Raw genomic sequence first — 26,539 nt, 5'->3', positions numbered from 1 at the left:
CTCGAGCTTGCTGGTATTTAAACAAGTTGTTAGAGAATCTCAGATATTTGTACTTAGGTCACTAAGTCACCTTGCACAACAACACTCATGAAGAAGCTGCTTCTACATTTTTAGTTACGTGTGGCCATAAGAACAAAACAGCTGAAGGCCAAGTTAAACCTCATATGGAAAATTATTCTAGCTAAAAGAAATAAATACATCCTGTGTTAAAATCTGTAACCAGGAAACTCTGAAGGACACCGTAAATTTTATATATTTAGCTCATGGCCCTGCTGTAAAAATAACTGCCCTACTACTGCACTTATACTCAGCTGATAGGGAGAAAATAAAGGTTAAAACCTGATAGAAATTCAGAAATATTAGATATTTCTAATCTTGAAGTTCTAAAGAGTTCCTTAAAAAAAATAAATTTTCCTATCACTTGTGAACCATACCTCAGTCCAGTCCCCCCAGATTCATGAGTTTATTCAGCAGCTTGCTAATCTCTAGCAGAAGAGGGGGAGGTCAAAGCCTCTAAGGTGCCACAGAGTAAAAGGAACATTATCTGCTTGTGAGAGAAGCCACTTCTTCAGAGAAACCATGGGTCAAGTCAGCTTTTACTAAGTAATACTTGATTTTTTTACCTTAAAGCTATTCTTGCTCAACATGGGATGATATGGGTACAGTTTATCAAAATCCCTCATTCCATTTCAAGCAGCTGTTGTCTCTGTATAAATATTGATTTGACTGCATAAAAAATACTTCATGTTTAATACACATTTGTAAAAGTAAGTTACCTTTCATTGAGTGTGGTCTGTGAGTGGAAAGCACAACTGTGACTGCTGTGCTCCATGCTACAGGTTTCATCACAGCACAGTGAGGGAATCAAGTGAACTGGTCCTAAGGAATGAAAATTAATTTAATACTGTTAAAACTGTCAAAGCTCTGTACAAACTTAGTCTCTGTTCTTTTTCAAACTTGAGTTTGCCAGTGACATTATTATACATGGATTGAGGAAAGAGATTTCTTGCAGTAAAAACATTTTTAAAAAACATCTTTATTCCTTTAAAATTGAAATATATATAAAAGCCAAGTCTTTCCCCAAAGAGTAATAGAGAAGCCAGTCATGAGTACTTATGTTTGAAATTAATTTTCTTCTCAGTTAAATGCACTTAGGTGGAAGCATTTTGAGTTAAACTATCAGGATGATATTTAAACCTGTGCTTTTGTGTTAAATTATGTATTTCTTAATGTACTAACTGCATCTGTTCTGATATGACTTCACAAAATGGCAATGGTATGAATTGTCCAGGTTGTTAGTGTCTTTTGGTATTCACACCACATTCTTAGATATTCTCTGGTAAATCCTTCACACTAATGTAAGTCTCAAAGCCAGATGCAGTGCTATTCTATTTTCATCAGAAATAAATGAGATAGACATTTTAACATTTTTTTTTCAAGTGAAGTCACTGAAATGAATACCGGAAAAAACAACAAAAAAAACCCCAAATAGCTACTTAAAACCCCTTCCTGCTTATTAAGAAATTACGCTAGGACAAAGGGTAGTTTGACAGTGTTAGCTCTGCAGTTAAATTTAATTGTCACAACTCAAGTGTTAGATAAAATAAAGTCACCTTTCAGTAGACCTAACATACCACATGTCTGTGATGTACTTCTTTGGCACTGGCAACACGTTCTGTGGTCATATTCACTTAGCCGTGGTCTATCAAAACATGATAACTCAGAGCCATTGTAGTGAATGTCTTGTGATCTCAGAGACCCTTCAAACAGAGTGAATAAAAATCTATGTCAGTAAGAGTTACCCTTTCTCCTGCCAAGAACCCTCTCTCTTCACAGAATGTGTAATTGTCACGCTATAAAGTATGTCCATACATTTCCCAACTGAAAGATCCAAAGTGACCATGTGGCTTCCAATAACGTAAACCACAGATTTTGCAACAAACCCTAGAACAGCTGGTTCAACTATAGCCTCTTCTAGGAAGACATCTGCTCTCATTTTGATGATTTGAGAGTATATCTTATTCACTGTTACATTTTTGCAGTGTTTAATGATTCTCAGTGATTCCCATCTGAAATTTTCCAGCGTCAGCTTTCAGCCACTGGGATTTTATTTATATTGCCTTAAAGAGCTTTATATTAACAGCAGACTTCCTTTAATCTCTATAATTGTAGGCCAAGGCAAACAAGTTACTGCACTTCACTAAATGAAGTCTGAATTCACTGTGTCAGAATCTTTCAAAACTCCTGTGTAAAGCAAATTCTAGATTAGGAACAATTCTTACAATGCCTCAGTAAACCATTTCTGCTTGTGCTGAAAGCAGCAATAACATCAATTCATCCTAGATAGTATTCTTGTTTGGCATCCAGGGTTCATTAGATGCTACAAACATATCTTAACAAAATTTTTATGAAACTTTAAATGGAACTAGAGTGCTTTTCACTTTCTTCTTTCTTAATTTAAATTAAGAGGCAGAAAAATGTTTATTATAAACAAATTACATTGATGAGCTTTTATGGATTTAAAAGAAAATTGCAAATCTAGTAATTTAATTCCTCTTGAATATGGCCATAAAACCAAAACTGTAAAGGACAAATCTCTCTTCTACACTGGCCGCATTCATTATCTTGATGACCTAATCTGTGTTTCACAATAGCATTTGATGCACAGATGTTTCAAACTGATATTTCCACATTGACATTGCAACTCTGTAATGTCCCATCTTAGACTGTGAATAGTCCAAATGTATTTGTGCAGCATCTAGCAGAGTATGGCATGGAATTGATGCAATTGGAGTATTTCTCTGCATTTACACAGCATTCTCTCAGTAGCAGCTGAAACTTCCACACTGAGCTGGCAAACTTGGATGGGGTCCTGACTCTGCTACCTTGACCATCTCAAGGCTAAACTTGCTTAAACGATGTAGACATTTCACTTCTTTATCTACAGAGAGATCTTCCAAACTAACACCACTCTATAAATATTACCAAGAAACAGTAATTGAAAACTTACAGCTTGGTTTCTTCTCCATGAACTGCCTCTTGCAATAGATAACACAAAGGATGAGAAGAGCCAAGAGCACTGTTGCAAGTGCACTGCAGATAACAGCTGCCAGAGCAGTGTCTCGAGGGCTAGAAGCAGTTGAAGGGATCTTCACAAGATTTACCTTGGTGGTACCTGAAATATAATTAAATAATAATTAAGGCAAACTGCAGACTTTTCCAGAATATAGTCATGTAAATGAAAGTCTGGGAAACAGAAGAGGTTTGTGGCACAGGAAAAAATAAAAGGAAAAAAGAGAATGTATTTGTTAGTCCCACATATAGACAGGTATAATTATCAGCATTCTCAGTAGAAAAAGCAATTTTAGAAAAGATACATTACAGAATGAGCGGAGATGCACACAAACACATTCAGACTGTCCATGAGAATGGAATCAGATCTCAGCATGAAAACAAAGACATCTGAATGTTTAATGTTACATGAATTTAATATGGAGAACATTTCCTAGTGTAGAGTTGAGAGAGTGATCCACTAGAGGGAGTCACAAATACATGAACTTCCCATAATAAGGAAACTTTCTGGGCACTGAGACACCCACTGAAGTTCAAATGCTGTCAAAATTATGATCCTGCTTTGTTGCTTATGTCATGACAACATGGTAATTTCCAAGAGCAAATCCAGGATTTCAACTCTGCCAACTCTTTTTCTTCAGGGATTTTTTTTTCTTTAAATACTAGATAATACCTCAATAATAAGTCAATATTCAAAAGATTGACTTTATACCCAAATTAGTGAAGACTTAATCGATGTTGCCAGCTACAAACATTTTTACCTTTAGGTGGAAAGTGGAAAATATTTTTAAAGGATTAAAAACTTTAACTGAAACTGTTGAAACTGTCTTAAATTATATATTTTAAAATTAAATGATATTTAAACAACACATGAATTTTGACAGACCACCTATTTCAATCTACTTTAAATTCCTCCTAAATTCAATAAGAAAAAGGAATAAAACATAGAGTACTTCAATGACAGTGAAATTTTAAGAAACCACAAACCATATTTTACTAACTTACAAAAATAAGTTACTGTGTCTATTTACCCCAGAAGACATTTGGCTAAAACCTAAAGACTATAATATCCAAAGAAATGGTCCATGCAGTCATAAGTTTAAATTGTGAGATGTCTGCCAGAGTACATGAAAACCTCTAATCAAATTGTACATAAATACAATTGTTCAATATCATTACTGCAATTTCATAATGGCAGGAGAGAACTTCCAAGCTTAGTTAGTGCAATCAGTGGAATTATATTACTCAGGAATAATTTTCTGCAACAGTTATGTATTTCCTTTACACACATCAAATATGGGTACCAAAGGATTTGTGGTACCATATTGCTTTGTTATAATGCCTATAGAGATTGACAAAACCTAGGCACTTTGAAAAATCTACTTAATTCTAAGACTTTAGACCACTTAATGCCAAAGAAAACACTATATTCTGTGAAATAAAGGTTCCAGAAAATTAAAGAAATAACCCACCAAATCCATGAAATAGAAACAGTTTCTGCAGCTTATAGTATCATGTAGTTGCTAGTAAGTAGGGTAATATAAAAAGGCCAGATCATGGCCATTATTAAGAAGAAAGTAAGTTTAATTGTTCATTTCCTGAAGAGAAACAAAGTGTTACTGCTTTTTCATCTGCTTAAATATTTCCATTTACCTTCAATTTGTACTATTATGTTCCACTGTCACATCAAAATCTGAAGAGCAAATTCACAGTAGATATTTTTCACATGCTTTCAACTCACCAAATTGCACCGAGTGGAGCAACTGGAGAAAGTACAACAAAGAGCCACAAAAATAACTGAGGAACTGGAAATTCTCTCTCATGTGATCAAAGTTCGAGAGAGCTGGGATGGCTCATGCTCAAGAAGGCTCAGGGAAACCTCATCAATTTGTATAAATCCTTGGAGGGAGTGTGCAGAGAGGACAGAGCCTGGCTTTTTCCTCAGACCAGAGGTGATGGACACAAACTAAACACAGGAGGTACCCTCTGAATATCAGTGCACACTTTAATAACTCTGAGACTGACTGACCACTGTCACAGACTCATTTCCTCTTACATAGTTATTACCTACCCTTCTCCTCATGTTCCTCTAATTCCTACTACTCACAGAGCTAAGTTCTATGGCGTCTTTTGCAAATCTCCAATGTTACTTTCAAAGAAAATGCGGTGTCACAATCATTTTGTTATAACTAGGATGCTCTTGATAGGAGCACCTCAATCGTCCACAGAGAAAACTTTTCACTCAGTTTCTAGGATTCTTGTAGCTGAAGTTTTAAGTTTATAGTTATAGCAGACAAGAAATTTCTGCATGATGTTCCAGGATATCTATGAGAAGCAGTAAATCTCTATAAAAGCCTATCTCTAAAGCAATGTGTGCTGGCTTTGGTGGGAAGATCAGACTGTGCTTTGGTATCAGGTTTTCAATTTTAGTCAACTGCCTGATCTAGTCTTTAGAAGGTTGGAGAGAGACTGGACAAGTATTTAAAAACCAGACAATAAAAAAAACTGATTAGAACATCTTCAAATACTTTTCATATCAATATACCTATTTGTATTAATGTACATAAGAGTACTAAACAGTACTTAGTAATTAGGTCTCCATAATTTGCAAAAGAAAGAATTGTCAGTTTTGGAGGGCAAAAAGTAAATAGAGCACCGGAGATGAAACTTCTATATTTTGCTCCCTCTTCATTTGCTCACAAAATACAGTTATATGTATGGTTACATATTACATATTCTAGGAAAATATAAATTATCTATTTCTTTAATGGCCATCAACAATATTCAAACTGGAAATACAGTGATTTCATTTTAAATAGGGATGGCAACATTGAAAATTTTTTTACCCATCTAGCTATTTAAGATTTATTTGGTTGATTTTTTTTCACTTGAGAAAGCAATTTTCTATTCCTGAGAATGCCTACCACTCATCTTCACCTTCAAAGAACTTTTTGGAATAGCTGCTCTGAGCAGTCCATTGTAGTCTAGCTCTAATTATAATGATAGTGATCTTCCCTGCAGAGACCAACATTTCAGAAGTGGATTGCTATTGTAGTAGTGGCCCGTTGGGCATTGCTGAACTCTGCTTTCAGTGTTACTCAGACATGTATGCATTTTCATAAACTCTTTCTTTTCACAGACTTAATGGTCCCACTTCAGTAAAGCAAGGAGTTGCATTTTAAATTTAAACTTGTACTTACATCTATTAGATGATTACACGATTAAATTTAAATATGCAATTAAACACTTTGTGAACTAGATGAGATACATTCAGTAGGAGGGAGGAGGTGCACACTTTTTTCTGATTCTGGAAAGCATGTGCATATTACCCATATTTTATTTAAGAAACTGATTTTCTTTTATAAGTCTTAGTTCTAACATATTCTGAAAATGTTCTAATGTTGAAAAACTCAATCTGTCTCCTGCATAATTTTGAGCAGTAAGCCTAAATACACATTCTTTCCTTAATTAACCAATATTATATTATAATGGCAGTATATGCAAAGGTGTGGTCCTTAAAAGCAAGTTTCTGTTAATCCAAGACAGTTAAACAGCAGTAACTCAGCTAACATGGAACACACGAATCCCAGCTGTATCACTAAAATTTCTGCCTATAAACAGAATAGCTGAATTTTCAGCCTATTATACCAAACAACAAGAAGTAGAGCAAAATGTAAAAATACTTCCTTTGTCACTGATTTAATGTTTATTCATTTATTTTATCTCTCTTTTTTTTTTTTTTTTTTTTTTTTTTAAAGAACCATGATTAATTACAGTCACTACTGGACTCAGCAAACCTAAAAGAAAGCTTTTTGTGGTAGATCAACCATGTGAAAACAGAACTTAGAACACTATGTTTCTTCTATGGATACAGGATACAGGAAATATATACTAGCTAGTTAAGTTGAGGAGAATAAAATGTGGAATATTATGTTTGGGTTTCTTTCTTAACATGTCAAGTAAATGCTAACCTGGAGAGAGTTTTCTCAAAGTAACTGAACTAATCCAAACTCCTCTTCAAAAGCAGTAACGTGGTAACATTGGACAGAGTGCCATCTGTTGAAATCAGGATTGGAAGTAAGATGCAAAGGTTAAAATGTTGTTAATTCCTGGAATATGGGTATTCCTGGTCGACAGGGGAAAGGAATATTTGCTTATTACAAAAATTGTTTGCCCATTACCTTTATGTTGAATGGCCCGAGTCAGTGGTATCAACCTTAATTTGACAAGAATTAAAGGCTCAGACGTACCCTCAAGTTATGTAATTTAACAAGTTACTGCCTGTCAGCTGAACTGCAGTGGCTATTTGTAAGTGCACTCTTGATCCACAGACAAGACAAGCCAGTGTAAGGCAATGTGGCTCACTTTGAAATTCCTTCATTTTGGGAAAAAAAAAAAAAAAAGAAATAAAAGTAAAGATGTTTATATTAATTTAAAAATGGGAAGGCAGTATGTTTATCTAGCCCCAAATAAGCAAAAGGATGTATTATATATCCTTAGAGATTATCTATTACATGTGTAAAATGTGTATACATCGATAAAATACATATGTTTTATACACTACTGAGCATTAATATAAATGAAAAGCAAGCTTCCCCTAATATATCTTTAAGTCTTTACAAAGCAGCAGATTGTCTCCCTTCTCGTGATCTTTCAAGTAGGAGGTAAGAAACTTTATTAAACATTACTGTTGGAGACTGTGGTAAACAGTGGGGACAGAGTCTCCCAACATCTGTAAAAAGCCTTTTGCATGCACGGCCTACACCCAAAAGTTCTTTGTGTCAAACCACATTTTTCAAATGTGCTCCAAGTGCTGACTATAAAGGCTTTAGTTAATGGCCCACGATTTTTTTTCTTTTTTTTTTGTTTTATTTTGCTGGTTTTGTTATTTTTAAAATAAATGTACCAAAAAGCCCTAGGGGAGAAAATGACTATTCAAGTATTTGTCCATTGTTTGGAAATCCTGAGAAATAAGCTTATAAATTAAAATCTTTGAAATTTGATTTATTCATTTCCAAGACCATTTCTCTTGCACTGTGTATTTTCACAAACTCCAGCTGCTGACAGCCTTTTATGTTTAAAATGGTAAAACAATTGCACTATGTATGTGAATTTAAAATATATATGAACTCCACAGTACTGGGTACACACCACAATGTCTGTAAGGCATAGCCAATCTCTGCTACACATTTTTCTTTTAGCAGTTCAGAGATGTAAAATCTTGGTATTACCATGGTGATCTAAATTGAACCACTATAGGAGCACAAAAGCAGCATTGTTTCATACACAAAACTTCCAACTTGGAGAATTGTCTAGCTATGTGAAAATAGAAGGCCATGAGAGTAATGGCTCAGATCACTGCTACCCTCAAATAACCTGAAAAAACCTAAGAAGAAGAAAAGAAAACAGAGGAAGTGGGATAAAATCTGTGTCACCATTGAACTACACCTTCTACCCCCCAACCAGTTGGTTATCAATAAGAAAAGACAGATCTTTCCTCCATAAACTGGAAATACACAGTGTGATCTCATGGCATCAAGTCTACGTTGATGCTAGTGACGATGGCGTTATCAACAATCACCTTTCTGACTTTTGCTTTATAAGCCAACTTTATATCTCTGACAGTTGAGGGTGGGCAGCACTTATTTTTTTGAAAATGCAACTTCTTTTTTAGGTGTTTCTGTGTGTTAAATCAATGTCCCATAGAGCTTATATCAGAACATATGAGATTGCTATATACAGCAGAAAAATCAATTTTCTTACAGCACCTCCAACTTGTACTTTTAACCACATTCTTTGCCAGACATATTCTGTGAAAAAGAACATTCTGTTTTAGGCTATTCTCTTGTTGAAATCCAACAGAGAATGCATCCATCCCACACAGGCTATGAAAACTGTTTCATCTTTTCAACAGAAAATGTAAGCAGGAAATATTTTTTTGTATTGTACTTTGTATTCTGTGTGTGCAGTCCCATTTAATCTCTAGGATTACCCAGTTAGAGAACAAAAATGTCCCTGTACATAATTTGAATCAATTTGGTTTGTTTATGCCGTTTTCTCCTCTATTCAGTCTTCAGTTTGCAGTACACTCTCTATTGCCCTCAGTCCCAAAACACTTACAACAAGACACTGCCCACATAGGCAGAGGAGGAGTTTGCCTTGCTGAAAAGCAAGCCATGTTCATGGGCAGCTGCTGCCATCACCCATTTGCTAAGGGAGGAGAGGGGGGCCATGAGCCCTTCAGAATCTACCTGTATATTCACTAGTTAAATGACAATGGCATGCAGGTAAATAGAAGAATAAGCATATCTGAAGTTTGTCTCTTTCTCTCTCAACAGAGAGCAACCCACATTCATTAATCAAAACTGTAATTAAACATTGTGAATCCCATGCATACAGGTTACAGATCTGTTCCAAAAGATTCAAACAAGCTCTTATAGATGCTGTGTGTTGAGGTTGCAGACTGGTGCATGGATTGGTTTGGAGTAGGTTGAAATATGACAGTGTGGAAAGCTCTGTCCTGTAACCATGACAGAGGGCTGGTAGAGCAGCTAATCCTGCCTTTAGGCAGGGAACATATATATGCCCTTCCATATATATCTCCATGTATTTTTTTGTAAAAATCCCAGTAAAGCAAGAAATGAAAAGTAAATAAAAGAGTTTTTGTCCCTCTCTGATTCAACAAGAAGTAATTTCTAACACTTCACTTTCTAGCACTTCGCTTTCTATCCCAAATATTTCCCTCCTTATCCTGTTTCAGCTGTGGCAACATCCAGGGAGTAAAGCAAAAGATTTCATAATGATTGCAAGCCTGTGTCCTAAGTTTTCTGACACAAATTTCCATAAACATCACAAATAGCCTATGCAATACATTTTCAAGAGCTGTGGTTTTTGTCCTTGCTATAAAAAAGCTTTGTAAAGGTAATAGCACTCAGCTACATCACTTCTGTTTGCAAGCTGTTCTGTCATCAGAATAACAGAGTCTACTGTGATAAATTCCATTCATAAATTATCTAACATTTAGAAAATAGTGATTGTATATTCAAAACCAGATATATCGATAAGTGGTGCATTAAGAAAAACTACTCTATTTGAATATCAAATTAGGTTTAAGAATAATTTCCTTATGTTGTTCAAAAAGCAACTTCTTGAATTGGCCAAATAACTTATCCAGCCCAGACAGCTGGATGTTCCAGCAGCTACCAGAAAATTCAATAAAGTTTCAGTACCTTTCCCTTGTTGCCTCCTGGCCTAAAATTAAAATCTGAAATAACTGGGAAAAGAAAATGAAATCCAGATAGTTAGAAACATCTTCACTTTTCAAACTCTCTGTAATGGACTAATATTTTTTGTTACCAAATATGAAAAATATAAATGCTAAAGAAATTCTTCCAAGTATTAGAAATCCCATGCAGAAAGAGCCCAGTTATTAGATATGACTAATAAAAGATCAATACTCAGAGATCTGGAAATGCATGTGTGTGTGCATGTGTGTTCAACACTGGACAATTTATTACATTAAATTTTGAAAAGGTTATTTCCAAATTGAGAGAATATACAAGAAACAAAATACAAAAGACCCACAACTTTCAGGTTGCAGATAATGCACAGTCATCTAAAAATCAATGCACATAAAATATTGATGCCATTGTATTTTAGTAGCTGTTTTGAAAAGTGACAAAGGGACAAGACTTAAGTATGCAAAAGTTAAGCTGTAAAATTTGTAATTTTAAAATCCAATTCTATCTGGAAAGCTAGGGGACTGTATTAGGTCACATATTTCCTACACAGAGTGAAGAAAAGGTTAAATACAGAATAGATTCTAAATACCTGTCATGTGAGTAACACATTTCCTTATGTCACCAAGTTCAGCCTATAGATACAGAAGGAAAATGTACTTTGCTCTTCCCTTAAATTACTCAGAGGCAAGATGAGCTTTCACTTCTCTTGTTCTCTGTGGAGAACAAAAATCTATGCTCTTATATTAAAACTAATAGACAAATCACAAGCATTGCTTGTAATGTCTTTCAGATGCACCTGTTGAAAAAGGAGGTAGTGATGGGGTTTCTGCCTTCTGAGAAAGATTAAGAGCTCTTTACCAAGAAGTACAAAATGAAGACTCTTCTACCACCTTCATGGAGATTGTTTTAGCCACCAGGCTAGAAACTGAGCTTGGTAAAAGCTTATTTCTTTGCTCCAGTTGAATTTGCACAGTTGTAAAGTTTTGGCAGAAGTAGTAAGGACTCCTCTTTGCACAGCTGACAGTCACGTGATGTAGACTGGAACAAAATTAAATAAACTAGACGTAGGCTTGCTCAGCACTTATGTTTTTGATGTTTACAATTATGTTTATATATCACTAAGTTACCTTAAATTCTCCACACTAGGCACATGTTGGGGGGAGAAATAAGTCTGCACTAGGGACTACAAAAAGTATGTTTATGTAATTAAGACAGTTTCATAATACACTACACTGAGCTGAATTACAATTCTGAATTAGGTTTAAGAGTTGCATAACCAACACTATTAGTATATTTTAAGTTTTGAAGTTTGCAATCTCAGGATCTTTTAAAACACTTTTTTGGGGGGTAAGTAATATGAAATACATGGGAGTAAATATAATTTTCAGAATTCTGTATCATAAAGGTTAAGACCTTTAGAAGTTGGCCATGAATCCCCAGCTTGTTGTATTACTGCAGATATCATAAATGTTGTGATTTACTGCAAAGAAGTTACCTACAGTGCATCAGTGTGCATGCACATGCAAACTGTATTACAAATGATACACCTGTAGCTTTAAATCAGAAATAACAATAGCTTATGAAAAGCAGTTATTAATTCACCACTTAAAGCTGCAGGGATAAAGTCAAGTTACACAGAACAAAAGACTGCTATATACAAGATCCTTGCTTCGTTATATTACTTAACCTGAAATATAGCATCTCCCCTCTTTAACAGAAGTCAGTAAGAATTAGCCATAGAAAACAGAAGACATTCTGAAAGGCTATCTCTGAAAAGTGATGCTCTGCAAGTGAGTTTCAGTTTGTTAACAGATGTTAAACATTTTACACCACTTCCATTGAGAGATAAAAGTCAGTCACAACTGCAAAATCTGTAACAAATTCTTTACAGAAGGTAAAGAAGTTCAGGTGGCAGAACCCCAGAAAAGTCCGGCAGAATTTAATATCGCACATTCTGCATAGGATATAAAATTGTGTGTAGCAAATAAAGAGAGACTTATAGAGTTACAGGTTTTGCCTATCCTGTGCTTTAAATGAACGAAGGCCCAGTGGGGAACAATATGCAGCAATGTAAATAACCCTGGATTAGAGTAAGTATACACGAGGAAATCTCATTATAGTTGCAGGCCTCGATTCTGGCATATTCTAACTCTAGCAAGTTCTCTTAGAATATGGGCTTTGGTTTGTAAGAGACATTTTATCAAAAATAAGAGAAATATTTTTCTAAATTTTTTAATTTGTGTTTTTATTTATATAGCAGGAGTGAAAAAAAAATACAATCTTAAAAGTAATTTTCCTCTTTAAAATTAATTAAAAAGAAAAAAGAGTAAGATCAAGTTTTAAGGAGTCAGACACCATCATTCAATGTTGAATTGCAGTTTTCATCTAACCTGATATTAGCATCTAAGTGAGATTCAAAACTATAGAAGTCTGAAGGTCTGAAGACAAAGCCAGAGCTAGTCACCTTAGGCTCTCTTTCTAAAGCAAAGCCAGGAATAGGATTTCCTGAGAAGTAATTATTATGAAAAGGCTTGAAAGGATGCTTAGTGTTAGTCACTGAGGCTTACCTTATCTGGCTTGCCTAAACTCTTGAGGTATCTAATTCTAACCCCTGATTGGGAGTTTGACAACTTCAGTGCTAAGCATTAACTTTACATGCCCAAATTAGGGTGCATTAATTCCATCTTAAATTTCCACATGTAGACAGGGTAACTATAAATCACATTCAGTAATGGGCACATAGAATCATACCACTGGACTGAAATGAAACTTTTCTAAAACTGGTGGACACAACCCTTTAGTTAAAAAAGCTCGGACAAAGAGCTCATGTTTTTAGGAAACAGTCACAGATTGTACCTCAAAGGCACATGTCACTGCCCAAAATAACATGTGAGATTTTTCTATGATCTTTGTAAGAGAGGAGTTTGGCAGTACACTGCCTTAGCACAAGTGAACCAGTAAGAGTGAGAATGTGTGAGGTCTATCACCCAAAAAATTAAAGGTGAGCAAAGTAGAGGACAATTCCAAGAATACAAGTGATCTATAGGAACATTAGGCCCTTCTTCTATAAAGCTGCTCCCAGCTCATAAGGTGTTGGTTTATAATTAATCATTACTGCTAAGGTCCTTGTGTCTTGTTATGAGGTACTGCATTTTATCCTACTTCCAATACATTCCAGTCCTCCAGGTAATTCCAGTCCTCTGGTGTGGCATTTCAGTGCTCTTTTGCTTGACAACGATTTTCTTAATAAAGAGTCGGCAGTATGGAAAGTTTGAGCCTAGATGGATTCCACATTTTCTACTCTATTTTCTTAAAACCAAGAAATTTAAGTGGAACACAGCCAGAGAATTTTGTAGCTTAGAAACTTAGAATCATAGAATCCTTAGAAGCCAAAAAAACCCTGAAGATTTAATCAATAAGTACCTACCAGCACTAAGGAGAATAAAATCCCCAACACACTACTGTGCACTTGTTTGGCAGTATTTTATATTCACAGTCACAGATTGGACTCTGTACCTCAAGTCACAGTAGTCAGCATGGATTTATACCAGAGGTACCAAAACTCAGTGCTTCTGAAGTGGTGCTAATGGAACCATTCCCTGTGTGATTATGAGAGTTAAATTCGAACCAGTATTTTCAGTCTGCATGCATCTTAAAAGCACGTTATTACATTAATATATTTAAAACAGCTTAATGCTTCTGTAATTAGAAATTGTTTTAAAAATACTGAAAAAGCAGTAACCATCACTTATTTTTTTCAGATTACCTCTAAAAACAATAAAGCAAAAGTTTATTTAAAAAAAAAGTTTTTCAACTTTACTGCAATGGATGCAGTCCTGGAATAATTTTGAATAACCTAATGGTCAAGTTAAATAGGAACCTTGCAAATCCATTCCATACAGAAAATAGATAATTGCTTATAGCCACTGCAAGCCTGGGCTGAAAGGCTACCCACATTAGTAAGTGCACATAAGGAAAAAACCATAGGAAATAGTACTTATTCACTACAGGTCACAGATTAGCCCCTTCTCTGTAACTCAGGAATTTCAAGTTCACTTTAATCTAGTGTAATTGAGCTAACCAGCTCTTACATTAAAAAGTAATGATTAAGTTAAATTTCTTGCAGACTTTCTGTACCTAAAACAAACATGCAGTATGCCTCTGGCAAAGAAGGATACTAATTATAGGATTGACTCATAAGATGAAAGGTTGCACAAGTTACTACTAGAAACTGAAGTATGGTAAGCTGCTTTGAAAAAACACATTGAAATTCTCATACTCTGCAGTTGGGAATTTAATGTTTTAACTGACTTAACAATGTCAAAAAACAAAACTAAATATGCCTGTAAAATGCTTCTTCATATTTTACATGAACAAGCTAGAAGTGAATACAGTGATTACTTCATCATTCTATAATAAGGATTTTTTTTAATATAATGAAGTGAGCTCTATGGTGAATTTTTATTACATGAAACATGCAAAATTAGGTATTTTTGGTCATTCTTAGCTTTCTTTTGTTGTAAAAAACATGGTCTTGCAGTGGGTATTTGAGGATTCATTGCTTGACTTCACTCTTAATGCAACATTTCATTCCCTAATTTAACAGGAATCATGAAAGAAACACATCTCCAAGGCTTCAGACATCTCTGGGGAAGAATGTGCAAGTTCAAAAGTAGTTTTGCATTTCCAGCTGCAGCTTTCACTGGGATTAACAGAGAGAGCTGCCAGCTGTGAGTTAGAACGAAGATACCAAATAAGCCCTGTTTGTTGTCATGAAGTGATCAAATAAAACCTTCTGAACACCAGATGGGCACTGCTCCCGTGAACTCCTATTATCAGCTGCATGAGCTTGTGATGTGAATTCATGAATGAAATTTGATTGAATTTATTTAAAAAATCACATGTTGACTTTTTAAATTTCATTTTAAGATATATACTTTCCATCATATTCTAGCAAGGAGCATGGAATGTATTTTCAAAGAACACTGTGGAATACTGTGCTCTCTCCAAGATACAGTAAATTAACGAATACAAGCCGCACTGAGTATAAGCCGCATCTCTGGGTATTGGCAAATATTTCATTCTTTGTCCATAAATAAGCCGCACCTGAATATAAGCTGCTCTGTGGTTCGCAGGGAGGACCCGCGTGCAACAAAGTTGCCAAATACTAACAGAACCGTGGCATGGCGGGGGGTTTACTGGCTCAACTAAGGCTGTACAGGCTCGGCCCGCTAGGAGCTGCTGACGGGGCCAGGTGGCCCAGCCCGGCGCTGCCACTCGGGGCTGGCCACTGCCTCTGGGTTTGCTCGCCCCGGCCCCGCTCGCGCCGCGGCGCCGGTCGGGCACGGAGCACCCCCTGCTCCCGCCACAGCGGCAGAGGGCAGGGGCAGAGCTCCCTCCCTCCTCCCCGAGCCGCGGCAATGGCGGCGCAGGCTCCCCCCCCTCTCCCAGGGCTGCGGCAATGGCAGCATGGGGTCCCCCCGTCTCTCCCCCGGGCAGTGGCAGAGGAGGGAAGAAGAGAGCTCTCCCACCTCTCTCCCCGCCCCCCGTGCTGCCTGCAGGGAGCCAGGGCAACAGAGTAACACTTTGTAACAATCGCGGAATGCCGGCTTTTACTGGCAGGTGCTTGGCTCGGCGCCCTGGTTGGCACGTCTGGGGTTGTAAATGTCAGAAAATTATTCACATATTAGCCGCCCCCGAGTATTAGCCGCACTTCTGGGTTTCCACCAAAATTTTTGTCAAATTGCTGCGGCTTGTATTCGTGAAATTACTGTACATTAGTACATGCTTTAGGAGATAAAAATGCATTACATATAATTAGTGCAATTCTCATGCTGAAACTGGATGGCGAAGGCCTCTCTGTGCAATTAATCTTGGTCAAGCATCACGTCAACTTAATCTACTTTAAATTTTGCTGGATTATGGCCATATATTTTTTATATTTCTAGAGATTATGAATAAGTACTGTTAAAAAAAGACATTTCTGTTCCTAATTTATTCTGTGATTTCCATCTGTATTATGGAACCACTTTTATCTGATCACTCTGAAATAACTTAATATTTGTATTGCTAATATCTTACTAAGTAGGGACTGCTAATACTAATCTAGATTTTACATTAGAGTAGATGATTTTCTTAAAGTTTCAAACTTTAGTATTCAAATTTTTTTCTCCCCAATCATAATAAATGAACAGTTTCAAGAGGTTCAGAAATTATAATTTGATTTCCATTATTTTCTTTTCTGTACGTTTTCGGTCATCAACAAATGTGGTGGGAATTTATGCCACAATCTTCTCATCTCAGTCTGTGCACTAATGTGGCTCTCTCTTCCCTAACTGAATTGCTTTTGTAAAATCTGAAAATTCTTTGTCTAAGATCTCTGTTACTCTGTCAACACAGACAGAAATTAGTTGCCATGGTCAAAAGGATTAAAAAGGGATAAATGACAATAGTATGGATATGCTGTGTTCCCCTAGGAAAGCAAACTGAAAAATCCCACAATTCTATTCTTATCATGTATCTTAAAAAGTTTACAATAACGCTTAAATTTACAATTCTGAAATTATTTTTAGCAGCCAAAAATGACAACTGTCACACCTATGGGCCACTGGCAACACTCACCACACTTCAAATACATTATAGTTAGAAGCAATGGAATGCAAATTCCCTTTTCTCAGAAATTTAGCCTTCAATGGCAAAGGAGGAAAAAGCAGTTTCCCTCTAAGAATACAAAACTGTCAGGAAGGAAAATTCTTGTACAGATCCAGAAACTGGTGTGATGCAGGCATTAAAGAAATGCTCCATGTCCTCCATAATAACCACCAAGTCCTCTGATAGGTGTCCAATCAACAAAGCCAACTCAGTTCTTAACTCAGAACTTAAAAGAGAGAGATGTAGAATGATAGGAGATGTTTGGCTGTGAGCAAGAAAGCCTTTTATAGCTGCAGAATGTGTGTGGGAGACAATCATCACAAGTGTGGGACACAAGCTCTTCCAATTCTGGAAGAGAAAACCTTATGGCTGCATCCCATTTGTGGCACCTCACAAACCTGCACAAAGTAACAGCAGGAAAGAACTAGGCTTTCCCAGTTTGGTGTTTTAACTCTGTTGCAAGAGCTACAGCATTCCTTCATATATAAAAACTCCTCAGTATGGAACTTTTAATGTATATTTTGATCCAGAAGAATGTGTCACAATCCATCTCCCACAGCTCTAATTATAGAAAGCTGTGTGAAATCAATCTAACAAACCATGTTTTGTCAAAAAAAACCCCACATATTTTAATTGCTGTATATAGTTAAAGGAAAGGTTTAACAATTTCATTGGAAAATGACACACACAAAAGGGGGATTCAAAGCAAGTTCTCTAAAGCCTCCAGAAAGCAATACTACCAAGAGATATGCATTAAAATCCAAATTGTATTTGGTTTAGTACTTCTATTGCAAACTCTGTTACTGAACCATATCCTGGTCTTGCATACTTCACATAAATATTTTCTTTTATATCAAGGATATTTTGTCTTTTTATACAGAAAATATTTGCATTTCAGAAGTGTAAATACAATTATAATGAAAGAAAGACAAGAAGACAATACCTTTCTGAATTAAAAGGGGCTAAACCCACACCAATTAACAGAGTAGAATGTCTTCTACTGATTCTTTTGTGTAGATATATTCTCTGATGTAGAGGATTACTCATTATAATGCATGAAGCAATGCATTAAACCTTTGCAGAGCCTGTTCAGTAGATACAAGTAAGAGGTAAATATTCATCTTTTAAAGCTTCCATTGGATGTTATCAACAGATCTCCTTTATGATTTGCTGGTCAGTCTCAATGCATCTGATAATACAAAAGTAGTGACAACCAAAACAGAGAAGTGCCCACTGTTTGAGATTAAAGAGTAGAATAATTGAAAAAGAAAGTCTGACCCAGTCACCTGTACTTTACACACGTAAAGCAGAAAGGAGGGAATAGAGTTGGGTTGATTAGTCAGATAATAATTTAAATGGAAATTCACTAATTTATAGTCTGAACTTTACTTCAAAAACACAACTCAAATTCTTAACTGTTTGAACAATTTCTATTCAAGAAAGGAACAGTCTTACTGGTACACTTTCTTTGGGATATCCAAACAGGAAACAGCAGATGTGCTTTCCCCCTCATTTTGAAAAGCTGTGAGTAGTAAATTAGACTCTATTATTTAACCATGACTGGGTTGCACTCAGAATGTGAACATTACAAAGTGTAATTATCTCAAAAAGCAATCTTAGAGCCATTGAGCTGTATTGCAACTTGCTAATTTGAGAAGGCATGAAACCAGGATCACAAATGAGCCTGGGCCCTGCAGTGCCAAGCACAGCAACACCTGGGCTGCATCTCAGTGCTGGGAACCCATTCAGGGAACACAGGAACACTCTTGTGATGGATGAATCAGAGTAACAACAGGGAGCCAACACATAGTCAGTACACATGACAAGGGAAGAATTCCAGACTCCAAGAAGTCACCAAGAAAAGGACTCCCAGACATTATCCCAACCTGCTCTGCAGTTTGCATCAGAAGGCACCACAGAACCCTGTTCAGAGACGAGCAACAGAGCAATTGGCTCGTAGATGCTGATGGCTTCTGACACGTAACTGCTCAGGGTTGCAAAAAGCTTTAGATGACCACTGAAGGGTACAGAGAAATGTCCAATTCCATTACCTCTTGGGTCAGCTGTGATAGAGAAAGGGGTCAGTATTGTCCAGTGACACACCTGTTCAGAGCATCCTGCCCAGTCCTGGCATATGTACTTCCTTCCAGGGCAATCAGGGCAAAACAGGTGAGCCACAAACCTTTTGGCCTAAACTAAAGCTGCAACATGTCCAAGCCACCTGGAATTAGTGGAATACTCCTGGAGACCAAAGGAAATGTATGTCCCTTGGCTTTTAAATGCTTGCACAGTTAGGTAGCTGTCAAGCAGGACAGTTGTTGATGCAATTTTGGTGTTAGAATCCTCAGTCGATTTGAATATTTACACCTTACATACCTCTAGATACTTGACAGGGTTAATGTTACCTATACTGAGACACCCCTAAAGCATTCACTATTAGACTAGTTCTTTCAGTTTGCAGCTTAAACTGGGCTACTTGAAACACATCAGTGAAATAAAATTTCACTGTGTAAAGAAATCTTAAGTTAGACTTCAGGCAGCAGGCACAAAATAAGGACCCTGCTTATTGTCATTGTAAGAGCTTCAAAGAACAAGAAATTTCAAACACTCATTACTTGAGGTTACTGTGGACTTTCATAATAGGGCAGACAAGCTATGCTGAGTACTTCTACAGAGGTCACTAGTAAGTGGATCAATTAATTGGAAGAGCCCTCACACATACAGTTTTGCAGAATTAAGCTGTAATAGATGTGATTAGAAATCTTTCTGATAAAACAAAATTTCACTGTAAAAAATAAACAGAATGGTAGAGAACATTTAAGGATAGTGCAGTGAAGTGGGCAGGAGTTCAATGGTTTAAACTGATTGGATGCCCTGAGAGCTTCAGCTTCCAAATTTTGATTCCTTGGTTGTGTCCGGCTTACTTAACAGAAATTCTGTTGGGTTTGGGAGCTGCCTCTCCTCGCAATGTCATTTCAATTCATAAGCTGAATTTTCTTGGTTTGCTTAGGCTTGGATTTGTTGTTTGTTTTTTTGGGGGTTTTTTTTTTGGTTTTGTTTTTTTTTTTTTGCTTTTTTGTTGTTGTTGTTGTTGTTTTAAAAGGAGGAGACAGGATAGCAAATAGAAATGAAGGAAACACTTCTGATCATTTCTGTCTACTAACCATGATACATATGTAGTGGTAACAAGCTACATAATAAAATCCTTCCATACATACAGGCATAGAAACGAGAGGCACATGCAAGGAAAGTTGATGAGCCGGTGAAGTTTTAGAACATGATTAAACTGCGATGTATTTGAATTTCCTCTCCATTAAGTAATGCTTCAGAACTATTTTAACTCATTTTAGCAGTAATACTTCTGTTACTAAAATAAAGAAAAATCCATCCTCTCTTTTTTTGCAACTTTTTTTAGAAGAGGAGCCCAACATATAAAGTAAATTCAGAACAGTAAGAAAAGGAGCTGTTTGACTCTTAAGTTATACATGCATCCCCATCTCAATTATTTAGGACAATGAATTGAAAGCATGTAGATTTCCTAGGTTAACTCTATGATGAAAAAATGTAATAAAGCTTTTTAAGACATTAATACAATTCTCATCTCTCTGAAACACTTTGTGGAATTTGTTTCAGACTTCCTGAAGATAAGTTACAGTAATTTCACGAATACAAGCCGCAGCAATTTGACAAAAATTTTGGTGGAAACCCAGAAGTGCGGCTAATAGTCGGGTGCGGCTAATCTATTAATAATTTTCTGACATTTACAACCCCAGACGTGCCAGCCAGAGTGCCGAGCCAAGCACCAGCCAGTAAAAGCCGGCATTTCGCAATTGTTACAGTGTTACCGTGTTGCCCTGGCTCCCTGCAGGCAGCACGGGGGGCGGGGAGAGAGGCGGGAGAGCTCTCTTCTTCCCTCCTCTGCTGCAGCCCAGGGGAGGGGGGGGGGGGGGGCGCCGCCATTGCCGCGGCTCGGGGAGCCGACGGGGGGGAAGCGCCGCCATTGCCGCGGCTCGGGGAGGAGGCGGGGGGGCCGCGCCGCCATTGCCGCGGCCCGGGGAGCCGACGGGGGGGGGGCGCCGCCATTGCCGCGGCCCCGGGAGCCGACGGGGGGGGGGGGGCGCCGCCATTGCCGCGGCTCGGGGAGGACGCGGGGGGGCCGCGCCGCCATTGCCACGGCCCGGGGAGGACGCGGGGGGGCCGCGCCGCCATTGCCGTGGCCCGGGGAGCCGACGGGGGGGGGGCGCCGCCATTGCCGCGGCTCCGGGAGCCGACGGGAGCCCTGCGCAGCCATTGCCGCGGGCCGGGGAGGGGGGGGGAAGTGCGCGCCGCCATTGCCGCGTCTCGGGGAGCCGGCGGGAGCCCCGCGCAGCCATTGCTGCGGCTCGGGGAGGAGGCGGGGTGCTTTGTCCGCGCCTGCCGCCGGCGCCACGGGCGCGGGAAAGCTCCGTCCCCGCCCGCCGCCGCTGCCGTAGGAGTGGGGGAAGCTCCGTCCCTGCCTGCCACCGCGGGGCAGCGCCGACCCGGGGTGACCGAGCCCAGTGGCAGCGGCGGCCGGCCCCGAGCGGCAGCACCGGGCTGGGCCACCTGGCCCCGTCAGCGGCCCCTAGTGGGCCGAGCCTGCACAGCCTTAGCTCAGCCAGTAAACCCCGCCCTCCCGCGGTTCTGTTACTAATTGCACGCGGGTCCTCGCTGCGAACGACAGAGCGGCTTATATTCGTGTGCGGCTTATCTATGGACAAAAACCGAAATATTTGCCAACACCCAGAGATGCGGCTTATACTCAGTGCGGCTTGTATTCGTGAATGTACTGTACTCTACCATCAGGTCACATATAGAAAATACCAGACTGACTTCTATATTTTTACAGAAGTCTACATTTTGGTTTTGAAATAATGGGAAGGCAACATCTCTGTAAGAAAACAGTACTGATATTTATAAGCCAAGGATGATATTATCTGTACTTAAATTAGCTGTCACTGCTTATGAATGTTGTGAAAGGTTTATACAATATTCCAGCTGCTTTCTATCAGTGTTCAAAATGGCAAAGAAGAATGTGAGAGATGCTCTTAGGTAACCTCAAATCAGAACAAATACTGAAATAAAGAGGAGATACAGAACCAAATAATTAAGAATCATTTCACTTGTTATATACTTTCAGATGTCAGTTGCCTCCTGTGCATATAAGCAGTCTTCCTTCAAAGGCTGCTTTGCATTAGTAATACGAAATTTACTGCACAAAGCAACCAAATAAAATTACAGAAAAACTTAATTGATGGTAAAACATTATCTGGAGTCTAACAGCTTTAAAATCACAAAATTATGTAAACAGAAAGAAGAAAGTGACTCTAATAAACTAAAATTCCACTATATAAACAGTGGAACTAATGTGGAATTGAATGTCATCCAAAAATTACTCTCAAGTTAAAAATCTGTATTTATGTTTAATGAAATAATAAAAAAAGCTTCAGCAAAGCTGAGACAGTGGGATGTTCTTTTCTGTTTTACCAATATTCAAAGTATTTTACAGAATACACATGTAGCCAGCAAGCTTCCAGCTCTCCCCTTACAAAACAATGTAAGTTATAACCTTTCAGGCTGCAGTTTCTAGCTTTCTATCTGTTCTGGTGTTTAGTCCTTGCATACCCCCATTACAATCACATGAAAGTTTACAAAGTCACAGATCCTAATCTTTTTAATGTAAAGAAGTAGATTTATATGAAATCTTACTTTTCCTACACCATCTACTTTTAACACCACGAAGAAGGAAATAACACCAGATTTCGTCCCTTAAATAGTACTTTTCATTAGTGAAATAACATACCTTGTGGATTTGAAGAGTGAGACTCAGTTCTAGGATGCTTATATTTAGTTCCCAGAAAAAAATAATACTGTAAACATACAGTAAGTAACTAATAAAAAAAAATCTACACAGGAAAACTGTAAAGGAAGCTTTGCGATCAGTCTTAGGTAAGGCAGTCAAAATGTCATAGGAGTTCCTTAAAGGAGCAAAATTTAAAGCAGGTAATATGGATGCCTCATAAAAATGTAGTGTTTTCATATTTAATGATCTTCTTTATGTATTTTGTCTCAACAAGTCTCTACGTTTATTCCTCACTTTAGTAAAAATTGTTTATTTTCTACTTTGAGACATTCTTTATAATTGAAATCAATATGGTTCATGGCAAAAAAAAAAAAAAAAAAAAAAAAGAAAAGCAATTTTAGACCTGAGTACTAGTTTATTTCAAATGCACATGATGTTACAATCAAACTTCAGATATGTCTACTGCTGTGACTTATTCAACAAACCATTTCTGCTTCAATGAAGCAAAGAATGTGTTTATTTCCTGGAACATGCAGAGGCTAGTTTCCCAAGCTCCACACAGAATGGGATCCCTCCCCCATCCTGTCCCCCCACAGCTTCCCATGCTCCTTGATCTATGCCATGAAGACAAGCAGAAATAGTCCTGGAGTAGGAAGAATTCATTTGGCTGGACAACCTGTGAAATTTTTCGTGGTGTAAAAAATCAGTATTTTTATAAATGTAACAGTCTGGTTACTAGAGGGGGGAAAAAAAGGACAAGTCTGTTCTTTTGGTGGCCATTTGGCTGTAAAATACTTTCTTGTGCCTAGGTGCTAATTTTCCCATTTCCTTGACTCTCACAATTTATTAAAAATTAACAGTCTGAACAGCCAAATTCTACACTGAATTTGCACAGAAAAGGGGAACACCACTGATTTTAGATTGATACAGAGAGGAACAGTAATGTGGAAGTTCCTGGAACTATTTTTTGCAATACATCTCAAGAAAGTTCCATGTCACAGGCTCTTCTACTTAGTAGAAAGCCTGTCCAGAAACTAAAGGATTCTTGTGACTCTGGGGCTTTTCTGCATTTTGAGTTGAACAATACAAATGGAACCACTTGTAAGAATAGCTGACATAATAATTCTCTTTCTTCAATTTTAATCTGCCATCTTCTTATTGCTGAAAGAAGTATGGTTTCTAATGGTGGGGGGTTTTTGTTTATTTGCTAAGACAGACTAGCTGAAAACATAATACTTGTTCCAAGAAAGCAATGGTATCTTCAGAAAACCTGCTCATTACCTGAACCATTCCCACATCTCTCCTTAACTTGTGTCACCACAAGTGTTTTAAGGTCAATGAGCTCATGCGATTTAAAAATAACATTAAGAAAAGAGTTATTGAAATTCTTTTTTTTATCACAGACAGATTAATAATCTAGTTCACTAAGCTACTTCAGTAACAGTTTAAGTATAACCATGGGAAAAGCAAAACAGTGGCCTGAACAGACAAGAGAATGAACTCTACAAATTTAAATTGGTACTAAGAAACAAGAATCACTGAACAATATCAATGTTACTGTTTCAACACTTTTGGACAGTGTATATTACCTTCTATTTCAGAATTTACATATTTGATAAATTCTAATTCCACTCTAATTCCCAGTTCAAAGAATTCATATTCTGTCATTCAGATGAGAAAAAAAAAATCTTCAGGTGAGAAAAATGTCTTCAGTTTACAAAGTGAGCATAAATCACAATTTTAAAAACATGCTTTCATTTCTAATGTTTAGATGCTGACCCTATACATAAGATTGGTATTTACAGTTTATTTACGAACTAATTGAAATATATCATTGTGTATTTAATTTTCTGACATTTTAAAAACACACATAAGTCATTGTGTCCCCCTTTAAAGTTTGCACAAAGGTGATAGCAATTCTCCTGGCCTCTAATATTCTCTTTACTTGTTCATTATAGAATCCTTTCAACTTTGCCTCTAGCAATTCACAAACTCATTTTTTCATGAGTAAATATTTAAACCAGATCTGTTTTAAAATGTCTACAGAAAGGAGATAAAAGCAAGTATTTAGATTTATAGCTAACTGGGTAATAATCAACTGCTACCAGAAAGAATTTGATCCATGTCTCAGCTTTAACATGTAGTCCTGGTAGGGGGCTGTGAGCCTTTGTGCCCTTATGGTAATGTTCCTAAGCAAACAAAAGATTGCCACACACCTTGGAGGACAATTAATTCTTTGAAACAGGACATTTAAACTTTTCCTTTTCATCTGTAACGTAAGAGCTAGCTGCACTAATATTTGACTTTCTGTTTCAGTGGAAAGAGAGAAGGATAAGAAAGGCAGAGAAACCAGAACTTAGCTCTCTGATCACTGAGAGCTTGTCCCACACACTTAATGGTGTGTCTCCACTCAGCTTCAAGTAATGCAGTCTTAACTATCAAAATATATCCATTATTGAAATAGACCACTAGCATTTTCAGCATTACATGGAAAATGTTCCACACCATTATTTATGTATCCTTACAGAATCATGTTTTTCACTTGGACTTAAATTTCCCCCTATTTGATACTCAGTAAAACAAAAAAATACTTCAGTTCATTTAGCTACTGTTGTAGGAAAAACTTCCTAAGGTGCTTGAGGAAGGCATGTACACTTTCCAAAACTGAGGCAGCTGCTGCTAGAACCTGAAGAACCCACACACAAGTTCTGAACAAAAGCCTTCTGAAAACCACAGTGACATATGGCAACCTCACTTCATGGTAGGATTTCTGTTCTTTAGGACTTTAATGGGCAGTTAGTATGCAAATAAACATTTTAATGACTTAAAACCTTTTATTATTGCTCCTGTAAAAGCTAGAAATAATTCCCAATTCTCACAACTTTGCTGTTATCACTTCTATTATTTAAGCAAAGGTGTTGTGCCAGCCATGAGAGTAGGGGGAAAAAAAAGTCTCTAATCTGGATTTACCACTGCAGCTTGTGCCAGAGAAAATGCTCTTTTCCATGGGGTTGCCTGTTGTCCACTTAAAATGAGTAATAGCTTCCTAATGGTTCAATTTAGGATCCAAGCTTAGGCTCAATTACAAAAGCCAATTCACTATAAACTAAGTAATCTGAGTTATTTCAGAAGACTTGGCAACTGTTCTTTCATCACCTTTTCAAAATAATATGTGACTTTGAAAAATATGAAATACACAAGTCACTAATTACAGTCAAAGAGGAATGATAAGGAAGATAATTTCTTCATCCCTGCCTTCGATTATGCTAGAGAACAGAATTCATATTTGAAGAGAGCACTTCCTTGGAAGAGAACAAACAAGAAAAGAGGGAAAAACACATAAAATGAATTTATGAGTTAGAGATCCTCCATTAGAACAAGGTTGTTGCACTTTACATTTCACTAACTTTTTTTGCAGATAAAAAAATAGTAAAAACAGATGAAGGGGAAAACACTGAATTTGCCACTTGAAGGAATTAAAATACATGCATATATGAAATGGCCTCTCTGTGTTCATACTCTGTCTAGAAATAACTTCTGCAACTTATTGAATTTAAGTGATTTACTGCAGTAAGTTGAGATCAGCATTTCATTCTTGGCATCAAAACCAATACTGTTTGATGTGAAGAACACTCTTTCTAAACATTCTAAGATATTGTCTAGACTACAAGAAAAGTTAAACATTTTTGAGTTTACTTTCTAAGTTTATGTTATACACGCGCATGAGTTACTGCTGCAAACATTAGAAATTATT

The 26,539-nt window shown here is 37.3% G+C and overlaps 1 protein-coding gene across 3 annotated transcripts in view; it reads right to left on the bottom strand.

The window, feature by feature from the left end:
- LOC116992818 (tumor necrosis factor receptor superfamily member 19-like) overlaps positions 1–26,539 on the bottom strand; it is a 55,921-nt gene that overhangs the window by 3,976 nt on the left and 25,406 nt on the right. For all 3 annotated transcript variants that reach the window (XM_033052814.1, XM_033052815.1, XM_033052816.2), the window contains 3 exons: positions 3,011–3,175; positions 1,635–1,760; positions 777–879 (listed from right to left, as the gene is read on the bottom strand). In XM_033052814.1, coding sequence (XP_032908705.1) covers positions 777–879; positions 1,635–1,760; positions 3,011–3,175 — 394 coding nt within the window. The remainder of the gene's footprint in view (positions 1–776; positions 880–1,634; positions 1,761–3,010; positions 3,176–26,539) is intronic.

This window comes from Catharus ustulatus, chromosome 2, assembly GCF_009819885.2.
Source record: "Catharus ustulatus isolate bCatUst1 chromosome 2, bCatUst1.pri.v2, whole genome shotgun sequence".
NCBI lineage: Eukaryota > Metazoa > Chordata > Aves > Passeriformes > Turdidae > Catharus > Catharus ustulatus.
The sequence above is the reverse complement of the archived record's forward strand: the minus strand, read 5'-3'. Positions and strand labels throughout refer to the sequence as shown.